Below are 27881 nucleotides of genomic sequence, written 5' to 3'. Positions count from 1 at the left end.
ACAAGTCAGGTAGAAGTATCAACTGCTTGAGTTGTGCTGCCACCAAACAGCGAATCATGGCCCTGGAGCTTCATGAATCATTTTTTTGCACAGTAGCACATGACATAGCCGGAACACAATTAACGTTTCCATTGATTTTGCATAGAGCTGTGACCTTGCATACAATATCCGAACAGATCACATGGAAAGTCACAGCCACCTCACTGGCAGATACAAACTGAATGTCACCGTCTATGCACTCACCAGGTTGTCCTCACCCTTGATGGTAATTAAATGTGATTTTTCTCCTCCTGGGCAAAAATTAAACATCTGCAAGATGTGGAGATTTTATCCTGAGTGTGGAGGGAGAGGGTTCAGATGTCTCTCTTCTTGCAGATAATTGCTTATTTTAATGAGGAAGTTTTGCAGAATTTTAGCCATTGCTTCTGTGCCTTGTTTAATTATTTGCATATGGCATCATCAAGTTAAAAAGAGTGTGCATATACAGCACTTCTTCTCATTCCTGTATTAGACATTAATGAAAGGAAGCACGAGGATAAGTTTCTCACTAATGATGATGGAAAATTAGTTTCAAAACCCCAGAGGTGTCTTGAAAGATACACCAATGATATATAAAGGTCCAAGGAGAGAAATTCAGCACAAAATATTGCCTGGTCCCTTTTGGGCTTTTTCTCCAAGAGATCCTGTTCCCATTTAGTTTTGTAGTTATGGGGGAGGGTGGCAAAGAGTAAATACAGAAGGATCTAAGGGACTGCAATACACACAGCAAGTAAGCAAGGCTGATAAACACACTGCATCCTAGGCAACGAATGCCAGCATGGCATATACAGTAAAGGTTACATGCCTGGAGACCTACAGCCAAAGACAGATTCATGGCTTTTTTTTTTTTTTTTTTAAGTCTCAAGCTAGTGAAAAGTTGAGTGGCTGGAGAGGAGCAACGCTTTATGCATTATAGTCATAACATTTTGAAGGGCAGCAAATCCACAGTCAGGAGCACAAGGTAGGAGAAAAACAGTTGCTAATTCTTTTCCTCTCATTCTGCAAGACGCCATCTCCAGTTACTCTCAGGCATCTCAGCCAAGCAACAAGAAACCAGTTTAGAGAGGATGACGCTCTACTTACGCTCTGTGCTACCGCATGCTTCAGCATCTCTCTTGCAATTTTGTGTATTTCTTCTCTGATAAGATGGTTTGAGTTTTATAGTGGTTTTCAGTGGGAAGGGAAGAGATCATTAGGACTTACTGGTTTAGTCAGTGGTAAGCAGTTGGTCAAGTATCTAATACACCCTTAACAGTAAGGGTTGTTTGCCCAACTTCATTCACCCTTTCCTGCAGCTAAACTGGGAAGAGCTGTGGGAGTGAGGGTCAGGTGATGCTGCTGACACAGCTCAACCATTTCACCACCTCAGAAAGGTTTTCATCAGCTTGGGGGTTTGTTTATTTTCCTGATTGATAGACTCCTAATTTTTTCCTTAAGAGTGCCTGACTGCCTCTGCAGATAAATAAGTCTATGACAATAAGGCTGCTTTTCTTAGATACTTTTCAGTTTAGAAAGAGCCCATGTACGCTCAGCCTGAAAAGTCCTCCACTACACAGTCGCTGCTCTCTGCCTACAGTTGCTGTTTGTCTGTGTTGTCTCCCAAGTCCCCTGGGTTATCACTTTAATGTCTTTGACATTAAAACACTTCAACAGGAAGTTGCTCATTATACAAAGGCAGAATAGGAAAAAAAGGGTGAGGCAAGAAGGAGAAAAAGAAGGAGCGGCAAAGCAGCTACCACTAATGGTTCAAGGCAAAATAGCTTTTTTTTTTTATGTTTCAGTAGGTCTCTAAAACACAAATACATCACAACCATTAGCCATCAGATGCACAATTTACTTATGTTAGTCCTGATGCTCTCAATTCATTCTGTTTTACTGATCTCTAATAATGTCTTGCGCACTATTATGATATTGCAGTTACAGTACACTTGTGTGGGAAAGGAGCTCTTTAGTGCTTTCTTCACATAGTGTGTGCTGGAAGCACGTTTAAAACAGAGCTAATGGTTTGAAGAGGTCTCAGATCCTCCCTATGTTGCAATGCAACATTTAATAATACAGTCACGATGCAACTGAAAATGGATGCAAAATTCATCTGTGAAAACAAATAATAAATATATTAACAATTTTTTTTAAAAATTAATGGAGTGGGCTGGTTGGAAGCTGGGAAAATCCAGAGTGAAGTCTAAAACGGTGCACTTATCCGCTCCGTTATACCTGGGTATTTTGGGGATCTGACACTGTAGTCCAGCCACTCTTAGGCACACACAGCAAGTTAGTACACAGGCAAAGCTGTAATTTTCACTGTGATGAACGTACATAAACTCCAGTCATTGTTAGCCCTGAAGAGGGCTGCAGAGCTGAAATATTGCTATCTGAAACCACAGGAGTTCCTCTAATGCCTTCTCTTGTTTGTTAGATTAAACTTTTACAGCAATGTGTGACACCCAGAGCGGCACAGCTAAGTTTCAGTTCTAACCACAGCTTCTTGCTAGTGATCAGCCCACACACCGCTAATTGCAAGCGGGATAGAAATAATGTGCAGCCTGATTTGACTTAAAAAAATATATTTTCCTCAAATCCTACGCTGTTTTTCCTCTATTGGAGTCACACAACCATGAGCTGTCATCTGATGAGGTAGCAGAACATACACTAATTACTAAAAGGTAGATTTCAGGCTCTGGATACTTCCCTCTTGCTAGGATGAGTAGAGGCATCGGTCTGGAAAGGAAGGTGCTAAGGAGCCAGAAGTTGCTTTCAGTGAACTTGAGTGAGAATTTTGATACCAGCTTAGGGTGTGAGGAAACATCCCCTGGGAGACACCAAGCAGAGTGACGATGGAGAATGCTAAAATTCATTACCTAAACCCAGGATGATGACAGGAACTCTTTGAGAAATGCAACACAGCAAAGCTAGGGTGTATCGTTACGAGCAGTACATCCTTCTAGTGTAACAGAGCCCCATCGCCTGACCGCTGACGCGCTTTCTCCTGTTAAACAGACACCTGGTGCGGAATTGCCAGTAGCCCTTACTTTGCGCCTGTTCTCAGGCAACGCAGAATTAACTCCATTGGCCACAGTTGTTGAGATTGGAAGGCACAAAATCTGATGTGTATCCAAAATTAGCCTAGCTAAAGACTATGTAGTGACTGGGCAGGATCTAGATCAACCTAAGGAAAAATTGACAGGAAGAATATCCTTCTTTCTTAAAAATCAGACTTCTGTCTGCTGAGAGGTATTATGGCTTGCATTTACTGCATCAAGCTGATATAGCTCCAGATTTTTCCTGGAGACTGGAGTCCTTAAGAGTATTTTCTATTGATATACTATGTATCATGCAACACATATGTATTATAAAATTATAGTAATAATCACAGTATTAGTTTTGGCAATACAGGACACAGAACTTAACTTTGTCAAGGAAAGCACCTTTTACATCTCAAAATGATGACTAAAGAACACATTCTCTGAAAAGTACCATTTTGTTAAAAAGCCATTTTGGCAAAGAAAATGGACTGGCTCTAATCAAAACCACAATGCTATTACAATGTGAAATAACAGAGAGAGGTGACCGTACTTTTATGGGCATCTGAGCATAAAATGGTGAAACAAGACTTCCTGTGAAATGAAGGAACAGAAGGGCACTTGGTGTTACCTACCTACTGCTCTACCCACAGAAGGGAGAAATCACACTAGAGAGCACCTGTGTCAGGTAAAGAAAAATCATGCGTCATTTCATTTTTCTGTTTTACTGATTTCAAGTGTTCAAAATTCTTGAATGACGCTCTCCAAAATAATGAGGTTTAAAAATAGTAAATGTCATAAATGCTTTCTGGATTTTATTTCATAATCAAAATAATTACAATACCATTCAAAGTTAAGTGACTTAATATTATTAATCATTCATTACCTATGATTGAATTAAGGGCCAGCAGCATTCAAACCAGTCCTGCAGACACTTGCTAGCTGGCAACTACCCCTTTCTTAATATAAGTAGCACAACTCAGCCGTCCCCAGAGACTCTAGCAAAACATTAGCTTTTGTAACATGACTGGAAAGTCACCAAGTTTGGGTTATTTTCAGTCTATGTGGGAGTAAGTTCCAGAAAAAGAGCTGGTTGGGGAATTCTCCAGCAGAAGGATTTTCAGTGAGAAAATGCCCTTTTCACAGAACCAAACTCTTCTATATGGAAAAAGAAAGTTTGGAAAAATACATTTTTCCCTGGGAGAATCAGAATGAAGGCTCGCCCAGCTGCTGCCTGCTATGCGCTCCTCAATTCCACTTTCAGCAAAATGTGAATTTAACATCCGCTTTCCAGGCGGGCTGCTGGAGGTTAGCAGTCCCCAGCTCTCTGCCCTCCTGGCAGGCGGACGGCTGCAAAGGGAGAGGAAGAGGATGAAGTGGTAAGAATTACAGCCCTCCACATGCCTAGAAAACCCTTGGCAGTTCACAAGTTTTCTGCGCAGCTGTCCAAGTGGTTAGCAGCCGAGCACAATGAAAATGCCACTTAAGGGCCCAATAAATTAAATTTTTCTGAAAATCCATTTCTACAAAAATCTCACTTTGACATTTTGTCCTGATTCAATACACCTCTTTTCCCCAGGGAAAAGGGTTTCTGGTTTCCAGACAATTCTGTCTGCGTATTGCAGGGCTCTGGGGAGAGCCCCTTGCCACCCGCTCAGTGTGTTGTAATGAGGGCATTCTGCTGGAGTGACCTTGCTGGCCACGGCCGCTGCCGCATTGCATGGGGAAGGGCTGTCCCCAAGACGAGGCCTCGAGAGAGATGCTGGGTTACCTGAGTAAGCAATTAGCGAATAGCCCTTGAGATTATAGTTGAGATCAGAAGAAAAGCTCAAAACCCTCTACCAACGGAGCTATGAAATGTTTGTTCCAGCCACAGCATAAAAACGTGGTTTTAATGGCACTTAAATAAATTGGCGTCTTACAGCATTCTAGGACATGAATATATTCATCTCTTTGCTTAGTCGCAGGAAATTGCAGTGATGGATTGACATCATTTTATAATTGCATGCGATGCACAACCAAAACAGAGGGCTCAGGCAGTGAGCTGCATTCTAACTAAAGTCTCAATATTTGTTCAGCTTTTTTGAACAAATTTGTTGAACAAAAGTTCAGCTAGCATGATATAAGAACTGCACGTATAGGATGAAATATTAATTTACTATGCTTCAGTTGAGATTTTAAAGGTAGTCTTATTTTCCTTGAATGCATGGGTTTATCATTATCAGCCTGAACACAACTAGCACTCTTCGAGGTTTCTTGCTGAAAAGAAATTGAGCGTGCAAATACTCTTTCATCATAATCACACTGGCTATACAGGGTAATTCATAAAAGAGCCAGAAATATATTGAAATTCAATATTGTTTTAGTCCAAATCAATATTAATAATTGTTTGCATTTTTAAAATGCAATTTACAATTGAAAAATGTACAGAGATCAACCCATAGTTGCTAACACATCAAATTTTCCTATTAAACTTAAAGGCACAGTAACTTTACTTAAAAATGTTTCTTATACAGCAGGAGAAGGCATTGATCTGTGAAAACAGCTATCTATTATTTATATGCACAACATTAGAACGGGTTTTAATTATAAATGAGCTAAAAGGTCAGTAACTATTTTATTTTTAAAGTCTTGATTTTAAATTTGGATAGCTTAATACAAATATTTACGCACTGTGGGCTTAGCAATTTCTTTCAGTGGTGGGATGGCTCACAGTGGAAAGTGCACAGAGGGATTAGGCAAGGTTAATTCTCAGGAACCGGAGCAAAGCAGAGCCTCTGAGCTGCAATCGTAAATGTTCCCATCTGCTTCACTAGAAAATACCGTATCTGTGAAATGCTTCTTGAAAGGGTATGAAGTGAAACTGTGAAGCACTAGTGGATAACGCAGAAAATGCAAATAATCAGAATTAAGCTTCAGAGGATTTTGCCAGCATCAGAGTTGGGGCTAGGGGGGCATAACCAGTTTGTAAATGGACAAACCTGTGGTTTTGTAGGAATTTTTTGTGAAAGAGAAAGATTTAAGAAGCTGTCAAGCACCAGATTGGGTCTAAGGTGGTTTTCTGGACATGTGGACATTGATATAAAAACTGAATTTGACAGAACCAGGAGTTAGAACTTTGTCTCTATCATCCTAATTTGAATAAAACCATTGTCATCAGTGTGTTGATAGCAATCTAGAGGCCTGCTTGGCTCTGCGTCCTCTTCAGGAGTCCTGGCTCAGGCACGCCCAGCTTCTTTATCGTGGAAATAATTACAGTGATAAAAGCAGAAAGTGTTATAAAAATGATAATTTCATTATGAAGTCCTAGGAGGCCATGGAATATCTGTGCCTGGCTATTTCTGTGGGCGAAGCATCTTTTAGCACCGGTTTAAACACAGTTGATGAAGTTTATCCTGGGGATAACTTACACTGTGGGCAAATCAGAAAAGCTCAGCCCCTCTGGCACCATTTTCCATGATCTGTTTGTAGCTGTTAGCTGCTGTCACCTAAGTTTAATGAAAGCTTAAGGAAACTCTAGATCTGAAAGTGCAGATATTTAATTTTTTCCTATTAAACTGTGCATGTAGGATAATAAACTCATGTAGGATAATAAACTCACCCAGCCCCAGGAGCTCTGGCATCAGGGCTGCAGCACTGCACCTTGTTTAGTTTCTCTAGGCAACCCCACTGAAGCCAAGGAGTACAAACCGGTATGACTGAGCAAGAAAGCCATTTAGCAATGTGCTATCATTGGAAAATTAAAGTCCAAAAGGGATATTTTAGTGATGTAGCCAACAAAATCCAAAGCTAAGCAGACTAACTCGAACCATATCTCTGCCAAAAACTGCACAGAAAGGAGAAGAATTAGACGTCCCCTTATTGCTATGAGAGCTGCAGAGCTCAGCAGGTTGTAGGTGTGAAACGAGACCTACAGCATATAGCAGCACTCCCGGTCCTTGACTCTAGCCTTGACTTTTCAATGGTCACCTTTTGCATTACAGTAGTATTTGCTTTTTTTTTTAACCAAAGTTCTTCAAGCTTTGTGGAATTAAGAGTATATCAATAGCAATGCTACCCTAGTAATATTACTAGTAGGAAACAGTCCCCTCAGATTCACGTTTTACTCCATATGGGTTTTGTATTTAAAAGACAAATACTTGATCAAGCATTTAAAAAAAAGTGTATAAAAATAGTAGTTTAATTTCATCTGTCACTAATGAATTCATGACTACTCTTCATCTGTGGTGTGAGAAAGCTAGCATCAGCTATTGCTTTCATAAGAAATATTCCAAATAACTTCATGCAAATCACATAACTCCTCCCTGTGCAATAGTGCATCTATTTGTTAAAAAAAATATAAAATCAATGCAATTACTTCTTCCCTTCAGACAAGTGTTGCAAGGGGAAAAGCTGAAGATTGTGAGGCACAGATAATTATATTGATGTGAACCATAAAACCAACCAACCAAAAACCCAAGATAAACGTTGTTGCTTATTATTGGTGCCAGGACAAATACTTACGCTTCTGTGTGTGCAGAATGTGTTTGAAATTTGTCTTACCAAGCCTTATTCAGGCAAGTCATCTTTGTACCTACTAAGTCTCAGCCTTCCTTTGTGATATACAACACAGTATCTACAGTCAAAGCCCAATTCTTTTGGTACCTTTTACAGAACCATTAAATATGAGTGACTTTAGAAAAATTAACAATAATTTCTCTGAGCTTCAGTCAGGTTCTTTGAATGTGAATGCCTCTTTGAATGTGAATGCAAATATTGGTGTTTGCAGTAACACCTCCCCCAGCCCTCAGCCAAGAACTCGATCGGTGTCAACCCACAGGAGAGACAGCGCAGGCACAGGGATGAGGAGATAACGGCAGCCCTGAGAGCCATACCCCAGCGTTTGAATAACCCTGCCTGGTACAGGGCTAAACACACCAAACAGGAATTTCATATTATCTTTGCTGCTCAGTTATGTGAGCCTAATTCACCAGTACCAACATGCTGGTAAGCGTCTCGACACTCCAGCCAAAGCATTGGTGCTGGGGAGGGGGAGACCAGAATACCCTTTTTCTTCCCTTTTTTCTTTCTCTGTGTCACAAATACTTTGACAATTGTTCCATCTCCTGAAGCAGGCATCGTTATGCCTGTCTACATTACAGCAAAAAGAGGGAGGAAAGAATAGAAGCTTTGAGGCTGCGTCTACCTTCCCCTCACTGAATGCCGAAGCTGAGAAGGGATGGAGTTACAAACAGAGTCTGATGTCAAATGCATCGAGTCAATAGAGTATATCCATTCCTATAGAGTATCAATGGAACAACAGGAACTTTCCCAGTGACATTTAATGATCTCTGATATTTACAGCACACAAGTATGCCTAGCAGCTAGTTGCCTTATCTGTTCTTATTACAAATCTGACAAAAGGTGCTTAAAAATAATTGAATAACAGCAAACCAAATAGTAATATTCTCCCACTCTACCAGCATTACAGAACTGATTTTAAAGAGAGTTCATGCCTATTCACAATTCTCATTACAGCTCAATATTCTGTTTAAAAGGCTGAGTAGTTGTTCTGCTATCCATGTTTTTCCTCTGACTGCTCTGAAATTTGGAGTGTCTGAAATTCTGGTGTATAGTAGCATACAGATAAGGAAGAACTAGAAGTGCACCACACATAGGTGTCCCAGTCCCCTATATGGTGACCATCATCACACTGGTGTCTCTGCTCCCCTGTGTAAGTGGGGACCTATGGTCCTTTGCAGACAACCTTGCACTTCCCTTCTCACCCCATCTTACAGTTACTGCAACCACCACCTAATGAAACAGCCACATTTCTGAACACAGACATAGTCTGTCTCCTCGGTGGCTCTGCTGGCAGCTGTGCACTCCTGTCTCATAGTACGACTGTGCTGAAGCTGCAGGTGGTATTGCACCCCTTCCCCAAAGCTGATCTTGCCAAAAAGCAAAACTTTGGGAAGCCAAGGAGTGCAAGGCTACGGCAAATGCTCACCGCCCTATGGAAGCAATGCTCCAGTGTAATACTGATAAACATACTCTCACGCTGCCTTTGAACGGGCACCATCTACCCTAGACGCTCGGCTTGTTTCCCCAGCTCTGCCTCTTTGCAGCTCCACCAGCCTCCACATGTACTTTTCCTCACTCATCGTTACACAGAACCATTTTGCTGCTCTTTAGGTGATGGCAAAGCCCCCAGATATTTCTCTTCACTAATACACACCTAGGAGATCTCTCAGCTTGCAGAAGGGCTTCTTCCCTTTGGTCCCACATGGCATGTGAGCTGGAGGGACTCAGTCCCTGCTTCGGACCTGCCAGCCCATCCAGACAGCGGCATGTCACAGCTATGCCTCTGCACACCCAGCAAAGTAATCATTCAGCACTCAGTGTAGCTTCCCTTTATACACTACAGTAACGTGACAACTGAATTAAAAACAAAATTTCTATTTCATTTTGTTTAGAAATTGCACTTCAAAATAAAATGCAAATATTTGTTTCAGTTTGCTTTGCAATATATCCTGGGGGAAAATTTTCAGCTGGAAAGAAAATGTAAGAGGCATTTTAGAGAAGGGAAAAAAAAATAGTTTTCCAACTAGAACTACTTATAGAATATCTCCTTTCAATTAGCTGCTGGGTTTCAACTGCCCAAATCAAGAACAAGAGGAAATAATTTATCTCTGACATGGGCATAGTCTTAAGTGAAAAAGTACCTTGACTAAACAGATGGTGATCTTTCATTAGGGAGAAAGCATTTGCAAAATTTCAATAAGAAACACATTAGTCATCACGGCTAGAAGGATTAAGAGCCAGTATTAGGTGAAAACAGTCAGATGTACACCATTACAAAAGTTGCTTGAGTCAATAAAGGAACCCACTCCACAGCCACAGCAAGATGTTCCATTTCAAGGTTACGAGGGCTATTTTCTTCTTCCTGAAGTAACCATAGTAGCATCACAATGAACTAGACACAGTGTGAGCCAAGAGGTTGTTTTCTTTCTGCCTTTGCAGAAATTTTGCTGTGTTTTGTTTCCTCAAGTGCAGAATTAAACCACACTCGCTTAGGACAAAGGCTTGATTCCTAGCTTACAGGGACCATTTCACAGTTGTCCTGTTTTTCTTACTTGCTTGCAATTCCCAGACAAAGAATCTCCACTTCAGATACTTTTAGTGAAATGAAATAACATTGAGGAATCATGAATCTCCACAATATATTACATGAACTGTGTTACATATGGCACAAAGTTAAGCTGCAGTGTTGGAGGACAGGGCCCCACACATATACATACATAAAGCTACTCAAAATTGTTGTTATAAAAACTATTTAAAATTTCTCGATGTCAAGAGGTTTGACACATGTGCTGGTTTTGGCTGGGATAGAGTTAATTTTCTCCATAGTAGCTAGTATGGGGCTATGTTTTGGATTTGTGCTGAAAACAGTGTTGATAACACAGGGACGTTTTTCGTTCCTGCTGAGCAACGCTTACACAGAGCCAAGGCCTTTTCTGCTCCTCACCCCACCCCAGTGAGTAGCTGGGGGTGCACAAGGACTTGGGAGGGGACACAGCCGGGACAGCTCACCCCAATGCCCAAAAGCATATTCCATATTGTATGATGTCATGCTCAGTGTATAAAGCTGGGGGAAGAAGAAGGAAGGGGGGGACGTATAGAGTGATGGTGTTTGTTTTCCCAAGTAACCGTTACGCGTGATGGAGCCCTGCTTTCCTGGGGATGGCTGAACCCCTGTCTGCCCATGGGAAGTGGGGAATGAATTCCTTGTTTTGTTTTGCTTGTGTGTGCGGCTTTTGCTTTACCTATTAAACTGTCTGCATCTCAACAAAGGAGTTTTCTCACTTTTACTCTTCCCACTCAGGGGGAGTGAACGGGTGGCTGTGAGGGGCTTAGTTGCCGGCTGGGGTTAAACCATGACAGCATGCGAATAAAACTTTTATCCAATGGCTAGGAACATATTGTTTAAGTTTTTATACATATACATATATATATATAAAAGAATATATATAAAAGCAGCTCATAAAAACTTTAAGTTCTGTCATCTTTTTCTCTTACCGCAACACATCTAAATCTGCATAGAAAAATTAATTTATAAAAGCAAACCCCAGTGTGCATTTGCTTCATACTGACATAAAGGAGAGAATACATCTGGGGTAATTACTTATTCGGTACCTCTGGAAGTCCAGCTTACTCCAGGTGCATCCTATCTTCTGAAAGAAGGCATTTTTATTTGGAATAGCCAGGAAACCTATGGGAGAGACAAATGAAGCACCTTCAGGACAACTGAAGAACGCATGTGCAACCATCACTGTCATACGATGATGCAATCATCTAAAAAAGCCTTTGAAAACGTGATAGTTACTTTAAATAGAAGAGAGATAGAGGCAAGTGGAGGGAGAGGGAAGCATTTCAAACTGGGCTTTAACTAGAACCAAGTGCGCACCTGAAAAACAAGGAACGTTTCTGCTGTATTTTATGAGAGTTCATTGCTTTCAGCACAGTTTTCTATATGAAATATTGTAGGAGGGACAATATACCTATAAATCCTGCTGCCAGGCAGCGCCTGGGAGGGCTGGGCTGCCTGTGTGTGAGATCTGCCATGCAAATTGTGTGCCATCTGCTCTGGTGTGGAAGCAAGCTGGACAAGTTCATTATTAACACTCACTATTTACACTGTCACTGTACAGCTTCTGTGAGATGTTAATTTGAAACAAAGTAAAGAAAACTTTTTTTGTTTCAAATGCAAACTGCTTTAGAGATTATATTTTAGCTTAGGAATAGTATTATAACCCCTCGAGGATCTTGGAGAGGTGTGTGTATTAACTTGCTAAGGACCTGCTGCAGCACTGAGGAGATTAGTAACACATGACTCCTGCTACAATTTGCACCCAGAAAGATAGGAAAGAAATCTTCTTGACTTTGAAAGGATTATTTTGGTTGTTTACCGAGTGCTGTCCTTTTTGGTCTTAAATTGTAGATGAAAGTGGAAACCAGAAGTGCCCGCTTCCTATTGCAACACGCAATGGAAATGAGAGGAGCAGCTTTAGCAGCTTTGCTGGGGGTTTTGGAATGGGAAAAAGAGGTCGTATGTTATCATTCTGACTTCAGCCACATAAAACAATATCCTAGCTTTTTGCAGTTATGCCAAAATTCAGGTTTTGGCATGTTATATGGGTTAATATACCCTCTAGCAGTGTGCAGGTCCAAAGGACAAAACTGGTATACATAGCAGAGCAGAACTGGACCCACTGATACCTGACAAAACAAGTTTCCACCAGAATAAGAGAAAGCCTCTAAACCCACTTTCCCCCACTTTTTGTGATATATGGGTTTGTGTATATGTGAGCAAAAGGGGATCCTGTAATTTTCAGGATACTCTTCATGTTGAGAAATCCCCATTTTGCATAACTGGAGGAGATGCTGAAAGCCAAGACATGTAATGACATCAGTGATTGGAGACCAGAGCTGTTAAAAGGCAGTAAGTTCTGCCTAATTTCCTACAACACTGATGGCGTGCACCGGGTGGCATGTAACATAGGTGGTCAGCTCAGCATGTTCATTAAGGATCACTGGGACACAGAAGACACTAATTAAGCTGCAGGGAAGAAGAGGTGCCAGCTCATCGGGCAGGTCAGCAGGTCTGATTCACCCGAGCACCAATTCCTGCCCCTGCAAGTGGTTCTCAGGAAAACTGAGACCTCAAAGTAGCGCTGCATAAAATCACAGAGGGCAGGTGCGCTTTCACGTCTTGAATTCAAACTGCTAAACTGGTTGGTGCATCTGGCAGCTAGTTGCCTTATCTCAGGGCATACCCATGGAGCTACCTGGGGGTGAGGGGTCATCCTTCGCACATCGGCGGGTGTTACAGAGAGGTGGGAAGGCTGAGCCACCTCTCTCTATGCAAGTATTTCACTTCTGATTTCCAAGGATTTGTCAGAGTCAGAGGAATCTTTAACTTCACTCATGACTTCATTGAAGCAGGTTTTAATATGAAGGAAAAATATGAATCCAGATTTTTTCAGGAAAGAATTTTGGGGAGATTTCAGGGCAGGGCATTTTGAATAGATTCAACTTAAAATTTCTTATTTCACCCTTCTTCAAGATACTTATTTTTTGTTATTACACAAAGAACAACATAAGTAATTATGAAGTACAAGTGAGACAAAATGTTTTGATTTGAAATATCAGCCGGAAACAAATTTATTCTTTCCAAATCTCAGGAAAAAAAAATCAAAGTTTTTGTTCTAATGATACATGAGCAAGAATACAGTGACAGAAAATTCAGCACCCAAAGATGAATGTTCGGTGAATGGAAGCAGCCACAGGATTAATAGTTTCCTACTTCTTTCTATGCTAAAGAAGCCAGAGGATTTGGGGCATAATACTTGGGATTCATTTGCATTCCCTACTTCCAAGAAGAATTGCTGACAGCTACAGAATAACGTGATTTTTAGTATCTCCACCTTTAGTACAGTGCCTGCATTTGTAAAACTTTTTACTGGTGAATACAAATAATGTTTATAAATCCTTTTTTCTTCCGTAAATGTCATGACAAGCCTGATCTAGAAATCAGGGGTAAAGCAGAGGATGGACACTTGAGCGATGGGAAAACTTAGTGCCCTGCGTTTGAAGCCTTTTGTCTCTGTAAATGCTTTGAAGCAAGGAAATGCATGCTTGGCTCAGCCTCAGAGATGAGAAGCAGCCGTTGTTCACACAACTCATAGAAACACAGCTAATGTATCTAGAAGTGATCATTTCAGTAATAATAGCAAATCTTTTTCTAATATTCTTGTAGTAATAGTATTCCCTTTTTTTTTCTATTCAGCTAATTGCCCACAGTCACTATCTCAGTCTCTAACTATATTACACAATCTAAGTAAAATTATCTTAATAACGCATAAAGTAAGTGCTCCATTACGGCACTCTTTCAGAACGCACAAAACAAAATTCAGTAGAAGACAAAAACCCATCACAGCTCCCAGCTGCCAACAGCTCCCAGTTAAACTTCCCCAGATCAGCTAGGGGAGCACTGAAATTTAACGTGCGGGTTTTATTTCTATCAGGTCAAGACTGACTTATAAAAATATTTCTGCATTTATAAACATCTCTCTCTGAACTGGTAATACTACCATGCCATTAACCGAGGACAGTGTGGCAAAGATAAAAGACACTGCTGAGGCTGTGCCCACGCAGTGCCACGTTTCTCCGTACAGAGAGCCCAGATAGCTCTGCATGGACCCGTACCTCCACAGAGAGCTCCACAGCACCATGGAGACATCCCAGTTTGCCTCCCAGGAATGGTATAACCACAGCAGCGGGAGCCTGTGCCCAAGCTATCTCTGCTGCCGAGTACCTCGTTTTTCAACAGCGCACAAAGCGTCTGGTGGAAACGCATCAATCCCTGCTTTCAAAAGGCAAAGATACCTGCATACTGCTGTCCTCCTTTGAATAAACAGCAGGCTTTGACTCTGCTCTGAACCGGCAGCCTGCTATCAACTAAAGGAATATCAACTAAAGCTCGCACAGCGCGAGAGATGAAGTTTACTGTGTACGTGGGAACTAGGCATTTACATTCATTCATAGGTGATTTGTAATTGTCCAATTTAGCAATCAGTAGATGTTTGGAAATAACTTGGGTGTTTTATTGACTTGCTGATGTGTATGGTAATGTAAACCTGACGCTGGCATTAGTTTGCATTCCTTGATTCACTGAGTGCTGCATCGGCACCTTGCAGTGAAGCCCCAGGAAGGGAAGAATATAAAGGTGCCCTGCAGTGGGCAGGAGCCTTATGGGGTTTCTGGCCTACCTTGGTCGTCCCCTTCCCCTGGTTCCACATAGGAAAAGAGCCTCTTCTGTTGTCATCTTGGCACAGTTCCTTTCATCTTCAGGCTAATTTAGCTGGGCTGGTCACCAGCTATCCAGGGGAGTGAAAGCATGCTGGCACCCAATTGCACAGAGGGTCAGGTAGTTTGGGTTGTGCAATGTCTCTGAGCAGCCAACAGAGAGAAATGAAGGGCTGTAGCTATCTTGTGCCCCTGTCCCTCCTGTTCTCTGCGAGTGAACGAGCTCTTGGAAAGCAATTGTAGGTAGTGCTGTGAAAGCTGCATACCCTGACACCATGTTTTCCTAAGACAGCGTATCTTAGATAGATACGCTACCCACATAAAAAGAAAGTGACTTCAACTAAAGATGGACAGACCTTTTCCTGGGGGCAAGTTATCCTACTGCTTTGCTCCGCAAGGTTTTTTTTAACTTTCCTTTGAAGCATCAGCATGGCTACTATTGGGGAAAGATCCAGTTCTAGATGGACCAAAGGCAGTCCCCTTTCTACCCAAGAACTACATCATGCCCTTAGATTATTATCTTCTCAATGCCATTCTCCACACAGACTCGTTAGCAGACAAAGGAGAGAATGTCATGTCCGCAAAACTCATGAATGACCAAACAGCCATGTGCTGTCAGACACAACCCTGAGTGCAGCCTGGTTAACCCATCTCAGATGAGGAATCAAACAACAGAGACGACGGTAGAAAACTGTCTCTTTGTCTCTCTTGGACTGATCCATTATTGTAACATAAAATTGTTCACAGTAAAAATGTCCAGCCATGAGGCTTCCAGGTGGTGATTGCAAAAGAGCAGACCTACAAAGCCCTACTTTCAGTGTCACTCTTGTCAAAAGATTTAAAGAATCTTTCCCATCATATTGGTTTGCAGTGTCTTTCAGTACTGCTTGGGAGCAGGGGGAAATTAGTCCTGCTTCTGTGTTTCTAAGGAAAAGATTTGGTGCCTGAAAATTTTGCTATAATATTCAAATATTTTCCACAAACATATTTGGATGTTTTTTACCTAAAACTGTACACTTTTTTTCCTTAAAAGGCTTGCTTTAGTGATGCAACACCTATTCCCTTAACCAATGCTAATACTTCCTCACCTCACAATTCATAGGAGTACTATGGTGATTAATGAGCGTCTCTGAACTGGAAAGCGCTATCCGAGTGCTAATTATTATCCACATATACACACACTGCTGATGCTTTCAAGGGCAGAGCATTCACATACCATGGTAATGGGAAAGCTTAGAAAAACATATTGATACCTAGGAGTTTTATCCACCACAGAAACGTATAAAGGAAGAATAAATTAAAAGTTAGATGTTTCAATTCATTATTGCATGTTCTAGTGAACTGCTCTCCATCTGTTTAATAAGTTCAGGGCAGCTGGAAATGGAGTTTAGATTGGAAGCTGCTTGTAACCTGATCTTCTTGCACTCTCAGTAATACTAATAAGAATTATAAAAATATGTTATTGCCCATTGTGAGGAGCACAGTTAAAGTATGTGACCGCAAATCCAAAGTGTAAGTTGAAGGCTATGGATTTGTCCAAATTCTGCCTCCCAGATGCCGGGGCTCTGCATGGATGAATCCAAAGCTCCCACATACAGCACACCTCTCCCTCACATGCCTGAGGGAAGTATTGCCTGAACAAGGTTAGCTGATGCTCCACTAAGGTTTTTTATAGGTTTTTTATCTCATCCATCTTTAAAATGATGTGATTTGAGTGTAAATGGTACTTTCAAATGTTTCCTTAATGAAGATACTTTGTTCACATTTATCAGTCAGTGCTAACTGCTTTCGGAGTTCCTCTGCTCCTGTAACTCAACCACCAGCCTGGGAGGGCTCAAGAAGCACATGCTCAGCATGTATAAAACAGCCGTTCCCATTCACCAGGTTTGCTCTCCTAGGACGTGTTAATTAAAGTCAACTGATTGAAAAAATAATTACAGGAGAAAAGGGAGGGGATAAGCCTAGACCCATAATTTAAAGATCTCTGAAGTCTGTGTTTTGTTGAGAGGTAATAATTTTGTTGAAAGGAAAAGAGGTTCTCTCTCTTCTTCCTTCTTGGACTCCCTCTATATTCACTTCTTGCAAAGGCGTGTAATGGCAACAGGCCATAAGCAGCAGTCTTTCTTTAGAGTTATGCAAATACATGCAGCCTTTTCTTCTTCTTTCAATATACGCTTTCATCTAACTTTCGTTACTGATGCATCTTGAGGTGTCCCAAAGACACTGTAATATCTAACCTAAAAGGTATGTGATCGTGAACACAGTCATCCTATAGGATGTGGAATAATGTAAACATTAGAACTGTTAAAAACTGCTACTGTAGCATTTCTCACACTAATTAAAAACTGGCTAGGGATCTTCTTTCTTGATGTTGCCTCTACTTCAAACAAAAACATTTCCACAAATCAAAACTAGGGAAAACAGTTTAGCATTTTAAGCTAACAATAATTGTTTTAGAAACCATATTTGCTCAAGGGTATAATTCAAATGACCTTAAAACACAGCGTTAAGCAAATATAAACCCCTTGTTATTTGGGAGTGGACGTTTTTAAGCTGCTCTCTCTCAAATTACAATCATGCGTTTCTTGCCAGCTCGCTCTATCCCCCCAGCTGCCGGGGCACTCCCAGCAGAGAAGGGCAGTGCCGCTGACGCCAGCTGAGGGGCTGGGGGACCCTTCCACTCCCTGCTCTGTCACAGCCTTTCTCTACAATCTCGGGCACAGGCACTTGCCTCACGCCTGTCCTGTAAATTGGGTAGAAGCATCCTCTTCCCCATGGGCATGCAGAGAGCGTAAACAGGTTACAAAAAGGGAAATGTTTCTATTAGGTAATCAAATACAATTCTTAGAAAGCTCTGACTGGACAGTTTTACAAAATGATGGTGTGATTTTGGTGTTGTACCAGCCTTTCCACAGGTGGATTTGGTTTGAAGAACCCATTTATCCAAACCACTGACTATGTAGCACAAATTCAGTAGTGAACCAGAGAGAGGTTCATGTTCCCTAATTTTTGCTTATAACAGCAGTGTTTGGAACTGTAACACAGTTGCTTTGAAGCTAATCCTCCTTCCCTAATCTGACTCCCCTAGGGCTTTAGAGTTAGTATTTGACCCTTAAATAGATATATATATGATAAATACATGTGCAAAAAGTCCATCCATACTGCATACACGTGCACACAACAGGCACAGATGGACCTTCACAAGGACCCATAAGGATTTGGCTTTGCCAGTGCTGAAAAACTTACGGACATTTTCTTTTAGTTTTACTTTCAAAGGGGTGAGAAAGGTTTAAGGTGAAAAAAATAATAAAAATACAGAGTTAATATCTGCCATAATTTTAACAGAATATGAAGCTGAATTTGCCTATGTATAGAGAGAACTTGGCACTCTGCATTCATTTAAGATAGAAGCATCCACCACTGTTCCTGGCCCGGAACTCCAGCTGCTTTACACACTGAATAAACACAGTTGCCATTAAATAACCTTATCAATCAGAATCACGGAAATTACTTCAACAGGACTGCACAAGTAGTGTTGTTCTTTGGTGCATTTTAGAAATTTAGAATACCATTACACTGCAGAAAACTAAAAACCTGCTATGGAAACCATAAAAAGCAAACAAGTTGCCTCTGACACCAAACATTCCAGGCACACTGAGAACAAATCTTTAAAGACTTTTCCTGGCATAACTACTTTGAATCATCATCTTTCCACAACCCATCCTCTCTGCACACCAATGTTACACACTCTTTGTGTACTTAAAACTTCCTTGTAAACAAAGACCACTTTCAAAAACCTTCCTTAGACCAAGTCAAATTTACAATTAGAAATATGAGAAAAGCAAAGTGATCACCACCCCTGCGACCTGCTGCCTATCTCCAATCTGAGCCCTTGTGTTCAATAATTTGCCAGTTACATTTTTGGGAATCAGTTCCACTGCCTGTGCGCTAGTGCACCTTCCTTTGTGTTACTGAAAAACGCAGGACCAGCATAGTTGTGTGGCAAAAGCATTTATTTTAATTAATAAAGCCATGTGGCACCACTAACGGTTGTCCTCTCTGGTTCCCGTTCATTTGTTCACTTCTTAGTACCTTACCAGAACTGGACATTGGTTCCAGCAGGACTATTTGTGGGCTTAAAGTGAAGTATCTGCCTTACGGCTGTGCTCAGTAAGGAGTTTTGAATGACACACAACATACCCATCTGGGATCAGGGCTGCTGCTGCTCCACGGGGACAGCACATAATGGCGAGCGTTAGAGCGAGCAGTGAGAATTTGCAGAACCGAGCCCAGAAACTTGCTGGGAGTTCCCAGGGGAGGAGAGGCAGCAGTACCCGTCGCTCCTGCAGGATAGCCCACTAGCTCCCCACGCTCTCTTTTCTCATGTTTTCTGCAAGCCAGTAAAAGGAGATCCAAGCACCATGACCGGTATTTCCCTTGGAAATCAATGCACCTGCAGAGCTTTTTCAAGGGGTGGCATGGTGACCTGTGGTGCGCTGTTATAGTTCAACTGTTTTTATCAAGGGCGAAGCAGGCAGCTACCAGTTGTTCATCCTTCTCCCCATGTTTGACACTCAAGGTGCAGCTCCTGTGATCGTTTCCCCCACATTATCTCACTTTACGGTTTTCATATTGTTTAACCAGTGAAAAATAAAAAGTTGCTCATACTTCACTTGAAGCAAGCAAACCATTAAGAGGGGTTTCTGTGCAAATTGTAGCCATGGCATAACCTGTTTTCCCAAACTGCACTTTTAAACAATATTCTACATTGTCTTTTCAACATGTTAAAAACAGTGACATATAATTAAAGACAAACTGATGGGGCAGAAATTGACTGAATGACTGCAATTAACTGTACCAAAGAAATACTACAGAAATCAGTTATTTGGTCTAAACAATGACTTAAACCTACTAATCTGCATTGAAAAAATAAATATATGTTAAGCTTTAGCCGTTTGGTTTTTTACCTCTTGTAGACGTGTTACGCCAGACTTCCAGATGAGAGGACGAGACTATGAGTGAAGTGTGTCCTGGAGATTGCGTACAGTTCTTTTCCTGGGTCAGAACCAGACTGATCTGAGAACAATAAATCTCAGAAATGAGGCTGACATGTATGTTCTCCTTCATCTTGCTGTTTGGAGCAGCTGGGCTCGTTGTCTTCATTCACCTGCAGGATCCAGAAGAAATAGTTCATCAGCAGACACCAGGTTAGCATTCCTATTTCTATTTGACTCACTTGCTCTTTCATGTTCAACATTTTGTATTTATACCCTTAAAATATTTTACATATTTCACAGTGGTTGCCTCAATAAAGGTATGTATTTGTTTGAATGAAGGCTATTTTAAAATTAATCAACAATTTCTTTAAAAAAAATTAAAAAAAAAGAGGAACTGTTAAAAACAGATCCAAGAACCAATTAACTGATTAAGCAGGGATCTTTGCCAAGGTGCACAGGGTCCAGCTGGATGGCGTTAATTTTCCACCAAAGTTGAGACCAACTTCTGCTACCAGCTATGCCAGTATAAATATGAAAATGAGAAATTTTGCCAAAAGTTCATTTCCTGCAAATATGTGCTTCTGAATCCCCCTTTGCCTGTTTATGGTACTCAATGTGTCATGGAGATGCAAAATAAGAGATGGATGAGTCATGCAAGACTCATAAAATACTTTGGGATGCAGTCCTTTAATGTGCTTAACTTCCATTAAACTTTTCATAACTTCCATTCATACGCACACCATCTTCCTGTGCTACTAACTTTAAACTCTGAAGAGCCACAAAGACCTCATCAATGTGAGAACTAGAAAACTGTGGGCTGAAATAGTGGTTTCCTTTTGAATGAGGGGCATGCCAGAAGTATGAAAAAGCACGAGATCTCTTGATTTACTTACAGTCGCTTTCTCTTTGACTAAGGCTGTAATGAAGGCTAGTTTTGAGCCTAGACAAATGCCAGTGCAGTTACTCCAGCTAATAATAATGCCCCTGTGCGCTGAGGTTTGGTCACTGTGTTTGCTTTTATATGCACTGAAATTCTCCTTTGACTAAATACGTGCTTTATGAGAAGTCTATTTGATTGACATCTTCATTGTACAGTGAATACGATTGTGTATACTTTCAAGTATTACTAACATTTTTAAAGGCGCTGAACTCTAACACAGAGAACTCTTAAATAATTAAGTGCTAATTTCTGTGTCCAGGTTTATTAAGTGCTTACTTCCATGTCAGTAAACAATCTATACTTTAATATGTTTAGTATTTAGTCCAACTGTACACCAATTTTGAAAGCAGCCACTCAGCTGAAACTATAGAAATAATATATCTGAATCATCAGTGTTGTGCAACGCAGAGAATTAACCAGCCCCTTCAGTGCTTTTGCAATTTATTTTTGTATCCTTAGATGCAAAAGAGCTTACAGATTAAAACTGGTGGTACCGGCCACATTCGACTGAACTGGGCCAGTAGATTGAGGGTGAGAGGAAAGACATATAGACAGTAAATGCAGGCAATACACTAATGCATCTAACAATGTATAACTTTATGTTGAAAAGTTAATTCTTTGCTCCTGAAAGAGAAGGAATTTCTAGTGGTGTCTCAAAAAATGTACAATTTCTTCTCCATTTTTTCATTATTGGTCCCCCATCTTTGACCTGTCGTACATCTGTTCTCTCTGCCACAAACCTCCTGAACACCGACTGCTGATTGTAGAACACCGTGAAATGATTTTTGAAACGGATATAACTGTAGAAGGGGATACCCAAGCACATTTAAATAAAAGCAAGTTTGAAAAGAGCTCCTCCCCCCAGCAGGGAAACTCACTCTGTAACATACTCGATTGCCATGGGCAGAGTTCTGCACAGCTAAAACATGAACATCCCAACAATGCTGTTGCTGCCAAAGGTGTGTAATCAATTGCTCAATTCTCACATTCAATGACTATTTATGTTAATAGGAACTAGCTTGTACCCTTGAGTAAAAGGTGCTCAACACAATTACTCTTATTTCTGTTTGGCTGATTTTCATGTGTGTTAAGTGCTTTCAGCTCCCAGTGCTTTCCAGTTTCCCAGCTCAGAAGCTCCTCACATCCTCTGCTTCTGAAAATGATACCAGTTGTCACTAAAAGATATTAGGCAGCTTAAAGGACGCAGGAAAAAATATCCATTCATTTAATTAAAAAGAGTGGTAGGCATATTTCATCTCTAGACAGTCTCCTGTGAAAATCTGTCAAGAGACATTTCTGGTGTGCTGAGAAGTATCCTTCCCTTCCCCTGTTCAGAGTGTTTCTCCTTGAAAGGGCCTGTTTCTAATGGAGATCGAATATTGCTATCATTTGCTTGTCTGATTGCTCCCTCAACAGAATTGAACAAATGCATGTGTCATTAAGCTACTTAGGACAACAGATTCTGCATGGTAAAATCGTATTGGATTAGCCTTTGCTTTTGTATTTCCCATGTAGTTACTACATAGTAAAACGTATTTGCCAGACGCTGGAGTGTCATCAGGAAAGCTGGAGAAAAGTCGGTAACATTTTTTTTTCCACTGAAAAGCAGTGTAGGACAATTTTGCATTGTCCAAAAGGACGTTTTTCACTGTTAGTAAATTCAGTCATCTTTAATTTAAGATACTACAACTTATGAAACAAGATTAATAAAAATACTTTGGTACTTTAGTTTTATCTGTCTGTTCCAGAAATTGTTCTTGATTGTTTTAGTCCTAGCAAGCATGATGGTGAGACCTTGATGTACTACTTAAACCAGTGTAAAATCCACAGTCATAAAACTTTAAGTAATGCTTACATTACTTTCACTGAGCAAAGTACTCCTGACAGTAGCTGTTTGTGTTGATTTGTTACTATTCATTTATTCTTTCCCTTTGCTTCGCATTGCTACCTAATTGTGATGCTGTACTGAGAAAGCAATATCAAAGTAATTTTCCACAACATTAGTTACAATTTTCTTCTGATCTTTCGAGTGAAACAATCCCATCCTGTTGGCTTCTGTGAGCATATAAACCTTGATTACATTTATCTGCTGGAAACCAGTGCTTACAAAGTATATGTGCTGGGATGGCGGGTGTAGAGCCTTTTTTGCTGATTGACAAACATGCTGTCTGTGTAGTTTTATTTATATAACGCACATCACTCTGAGCAGATATATTTAAGAGAGACAGCCATTTAGGGTGGGCAAAAGAGATTTCCCAAGCCAATATATTAAATTCAGTAGATATTCCTGTGGTCATTAAAGAGACAATAACTTCACTTACGACAGTCGTTTACTCGGACTCTACAAAGAGTGCTATTACTATGGAGAATGGAGGATAAAGCAGGGCTGTGGATTGAGAAGTGGTATGAATGATAGTCATACACTGTACAGAAACGTAATGCTCTTCTAATAATTCTCCCTGTATAATTATATAAAACTCAGCTCTGCAGTAATCATGCCATTATTCTTAAACAGACACAGTAAAGGATTTGTTTTGGGTAAGTCAAGCACATTTGCACATGGTACACAAGAAAAATTTAATACATATATCCTCATCCTAATGCTAATGACTCCTGAGTGTATAAAATCTCCTGTCTGTGACAGGATATTAAACATGCAAACACTTTACAGTCATGAAAATGTGCAGCCACCCCACCGCCGTGTTTGTCCTGGAACCACAGAAGCAGCTGGGAAGAGGCCTGTGCAGCCCCGTGGTTAGCAGGAGGCTTCCTCAGCATAACGGCCTTCTCTCTCGGGATTTACAGTGGAAGAGTCAATAGGGCTAACGAGCACCTTCACGGCCTTGGCCAGGGCCACTGCAGTTTATGAGATCACTGACAGCACAGAGAACTCGGATTTGTGGGAGCTGCATTCAGGTGGTTCAAGAGAGAGCAACTTGGACAAACAACGTCAGCAAGTGAGAGAAAGGTCTAGAGGATGCAAGCCATCCCAACAGCTCTCAGGTGGATTTCAAACACCTGCACAAACTTCTGAGCTGTAGACCAGCCAGTCCATGGGCTGGAGACAGGACTGTGGTCACGAATAGCAGGACCACTGCTTCCGAGTTGCACCAGTAACTACAGATGTACTACTGTATCTATAGCTGTACTTAAGACCATGTGCTTTATGGACTTTAATCACAAGAGAAGGGATATTCTAAAATGGTATCTACTTTTCTAATAGGAGATTTTACCAAATAAAAACCAGTGGAAGTATTAACATTTCTATACACCTATATCCACGTAGCAAATTTCTCTCAGTATGGTGAATGAGCCCATGGGAAAAAAAACATATTGGGTTTTTGCCATATGGTTACTGAATTCACAAACCTGTAAAAGTTTTCAGTTAGAACTTTTAAGATAAGCATATATGGACACACATTCCTCTGGGAGCTGGTAAAAGGTAGAAAATACATCTCAAAGGATGCATGTTGTGAAAGCTCCAGAAGAGTGAAAACAGGGAGTAGAATGGAAATAGCTTTCTACTCTGACTACACCAGAATTTCAAAGTCAAGTACGAATATAACCAAGCCTGAAACTCATGTGACTAAGATTCTGCAGTGATTGCTGTCCTTACCTCATCTACCAGTTCCTACCATAATACTGTCATCTTCTTCATTTTCTGCTTTCCTAAGGGTGTGATGGGGAGGAGGGGAAGGAAGGAGCGGCGGCAGTCTGAAGGGCTGGCATGCAAACGCTACTGCAAACCTGACGGCACAAGGGAGCCACAGTGCAGAAATCTTACTGTATATTGCGGAAGCCTTAGAGCAAATATTAGTATTGTAGCTATACTGAAATTTTCTTAATTACTTATTCAGAGCACAAACACCCTGTTACTCACAAATTACAGTCCTATGCACATCTCCACGTTCACTGTACATTTCCATAATACTATCCTAGTGCACAATGTACCGTTTGTTTGTCATACTGGAAACTTTTGATAAATGCAATTGAAAATGAACTAGCATTGATATATAATTTCAGAAGTAATTTTCCTACAATTTGCAACTTACTTCTCTCTATAAACTAGAAGCCATTTAATCTGCTTCTCAACTAACAGCATCATCAGAAATCACGAACAGAAGAACCTTGTGACTGTAGCAGAGGCGAGCGGGCTTGCTGATAGGCTTTTCAAGCAGCAGCAGCATACTGCTACGTGTGTAAGGGTAGCTCCCACCAAATCAAGAGTGGAGGAACCTTCTGCAGTCACATCCTCTGAGTCTTCTTTAGCTGAACTTCCCCCAGCAAAGAACTTTCCTTTGTGCAGAGTAGTTCCCAATGGTCTGCAGTTATTGGGATGAAAAGAAAAAGATCTATTTCCTTGTCTGCTGAGGCAAGGCACTTATAAGGGAAATGTGGTCTTATGATATTCCCTTTTCTGTTGCTTGAAATGGTTGTGGTTTAAACTGACTGTGAATGTGAACCTCGTTATTTTTTACATTGGACAGAAGTGCTGATAACAACTTCATCAGTCTACTGCTATAGGGGGATCAAATTCTGTCCAGCATTTGGTGACAAAGGAAGTCCTATACCACACTACCAGTGCAATCCTGCTCAAAAGAATGCAGTCTAGTGCTGAAAGCAATCATTTATAAGCTGTTTTATCATGAATAATATACAGAGATTGTCTCCTACAACACTTTTTCCCTGCTTTCCTAACCATGCCATATCCTTGGCAGTCATATGAAAAATGCAGCATTTATTTATGACGTGGTATTGAGAGAGCACCATGTTTTTTTTCTTTGGTTTTTTTTTACCGTTTCTGCTAACATGCTTTAGCAGTTAGAAAGTCAGTACTTTTTTCCAGCCTAAAGCCTATTAAAGCAAATACTGCTTTTAAGCTATAGCATCTCAGGCCAGCATTTACAGGACCAGTATTTCCTATCGACCATCAGCAAGCGCTTCACAGAGTCGGAGCACTTCAGCGTTAGACTGTGGAATTGGGATCCAAAGCTGTTGTGGTTTGTTCCTGTCCTGCCCTACTGCTCATGGATTGTGCTTTATTTTGTTAAATCAGGCAATTCACCTGTTAAATGTTTCCATTTCCTATTAATTACGGGGGTTCTCTGCAGGGAATTCAAGGTACCCAAGGACTGCAAGTTCCTACAACAGAAATGCAAGACCAAAGCATATTAACTGTAAGATGAGCACAAAATCTGGCGCATTACTGGCAGCAGTTATAATTCCACTGCAGTGGTGCAGGCACACATCAGATGACTGAACTCTGATCCACTGCCCATTTATTTGATGGCATAACGTCCATGTAACCTAATCCCAAATGTATTTAATAGCATCACCAGAGTGATGTAATGCTTAATCACTCACATAGAGCAGCTTCCACTTCCACAAATTTCCCAATCCTCTCTTTTTCTGCAAACATTTCTTCTCACATACTGACTAGTTTTAAAAAAAAAAAAAAAAAAAAAAAAAAAAAGGTTTGATATTTCTTTTAAAGCCTACTTTTAAAAACTGTCAGAGGTTGACACTTCTTTGTTGTGTCTGGCAAAATAAAAAGTGACCTGCCATCTCAGAGCTGCATTCGTTTATGGTGCTTGGCAACATATCACAGGCAAAACTCAACCGCACTGTGATATGTCAGAAGACTCTCAGAGTGGCAGCTTTATGAAAGTATATTCCTAGAGAACAAGCCTGGATGGCACTCAGATTCCCTGGAAATTTGCAAATGCATTACAGAAATGTGCAAAAGTTGATCAGCAGACTTTCATTTCACCTCAAAACATTTATTCTAAATATAAGGCTATATTGAATTTTTCATAGAAAATGTGTCAGTACTAGAAAGCCTCCTTCCATATGTCAGCTATTATTCAGTTTGCTTGATTTTTAAAACTTGATACCACATTGAGGAGCTTAGGTAAGTTTAAAATACTTTCTGGATTTTCTAACGTTTGTGCCATTTAAAACATATTTTATAATATATGTTTCCATTTCTCAAAGTTATTAATGTTCCCCTAAAAGCTTAACCAAAACTTCCTCTCTCCAGCAATATCATCCTTTTTTATTTAGTAAACATTAATTTTCCTTTCATGATTCAAGTGGAGCTTGAAATTAAAGGTGGCTTTCTTCTCTATTATGGCTTGCTTTGTGTATCAGCATCAAAACTGTCAGTTAACTACTGCTTTAGCACCAGTCAAGAGAGCATAAAAAGCCAAATAATTGATCTTGTATAGGCCCTACACAAGAGCAACTTCTTGTGGACATCTTTATCATTTTCTCCAAATGAATAATCTATCTGTTTTTGAAAGTAAGCAACTGGTTTTGGATCTGTCACCACTTGACATACGCAAGGTGATTAATTGATTTAAATCTTCATCTGTACAGACCCTATCCTACAAGATGCTAGCTCATAGCATCAGAAAAGCATTTCTGTATCAACTAAGTGGCTCGACTGTTAGCTCTGCTCCAATGCCTGAAGTGCTCTGCTGCCCGAGGGTCACAATATTCTGCATCTTGTAAAGTTCAGTCCCATCTTTGTCCCTTTTTGGTCTCAGCCACTTTGGGAAACCTATGTGGTGATTAGAGGGAAAAATGCTCCAGCCAGGCCCTTCCTCCCTGGGCACTTCTGCACATCAGGGCAATTCAGACATGCTCTTTCCCTTTTTTTTCAGAATCACTATCCACTGGCTGTTCATACCTACAGAAATTGAGTCTTTTGGGGCTTCTGTTCCTGCTTTTTAGTTGGAAACCACACTTTTTCTCATAAATCTCTTTGCAGGGACTGGATGTCTGATGTTTTGCTCTTTGTAGTGCATTAGTCAAGAGATCGGTGTTTACAGACTTCAGGTATCCATAAACGATGAAAGCGAAACATGCTGTGCCACCGAGCATGTATGCACATACACAAGGAGAGTTACACAGGCTGGGTGGAAATCAAGGGACACCAAGTCCCTTTATGGTGCAGCGGGAACTGAACAGCCTCAGCAGGGAGAAAAAAGCAGGTTGCAAATGAAATTCCTCATCCTTCAAGAAGGCGCCTGTGTT

General features: G+C 40.7%; 1 protein-coding gene across 2 annotated transcripts in view; it reads left to right on the top strand.

Moving 5' to 3' along the window:
* The window catches only part of CHST8 (carbohydrate sulfotransferase 8), a 183182-nt gene that overhangs the window by 26387 nt on the left and 128914 nt on the right, over nt 1-27881 (top strand). For both annotated transcript variants that reach the window (XM_054840804.1, XM_054840803.1), the window contains exon 2: nt 19883-20113. In XM_054840804.1, coding sequence (XP_054696779.1) covers nt 20005-20113 — 109 coding nt within the window. In that variant the 5' untranslated portion in view covers nt 19883-20004. The remainder of the gene's footprint in view (nt 1-19882; nt 20114-27881) is intronic.

This window comes from Grus americana, chromosome 13 (genome assembly GCF_028858705.1).
Source record: "Grus americana isolate bGruAme1 chromosome 13, bGruAme1.mat, whole genome shotgun sequence".
NCBI classification, from domain to species: domain Eukaryota; kingdom Metazoa; phylum Chordata; class Aves; order Gruiformes; family Gruidae; genus Grus; species Grus americana.
This window is presented reverse-complemented; position numbering and strand designations above follow the sequence as displayed.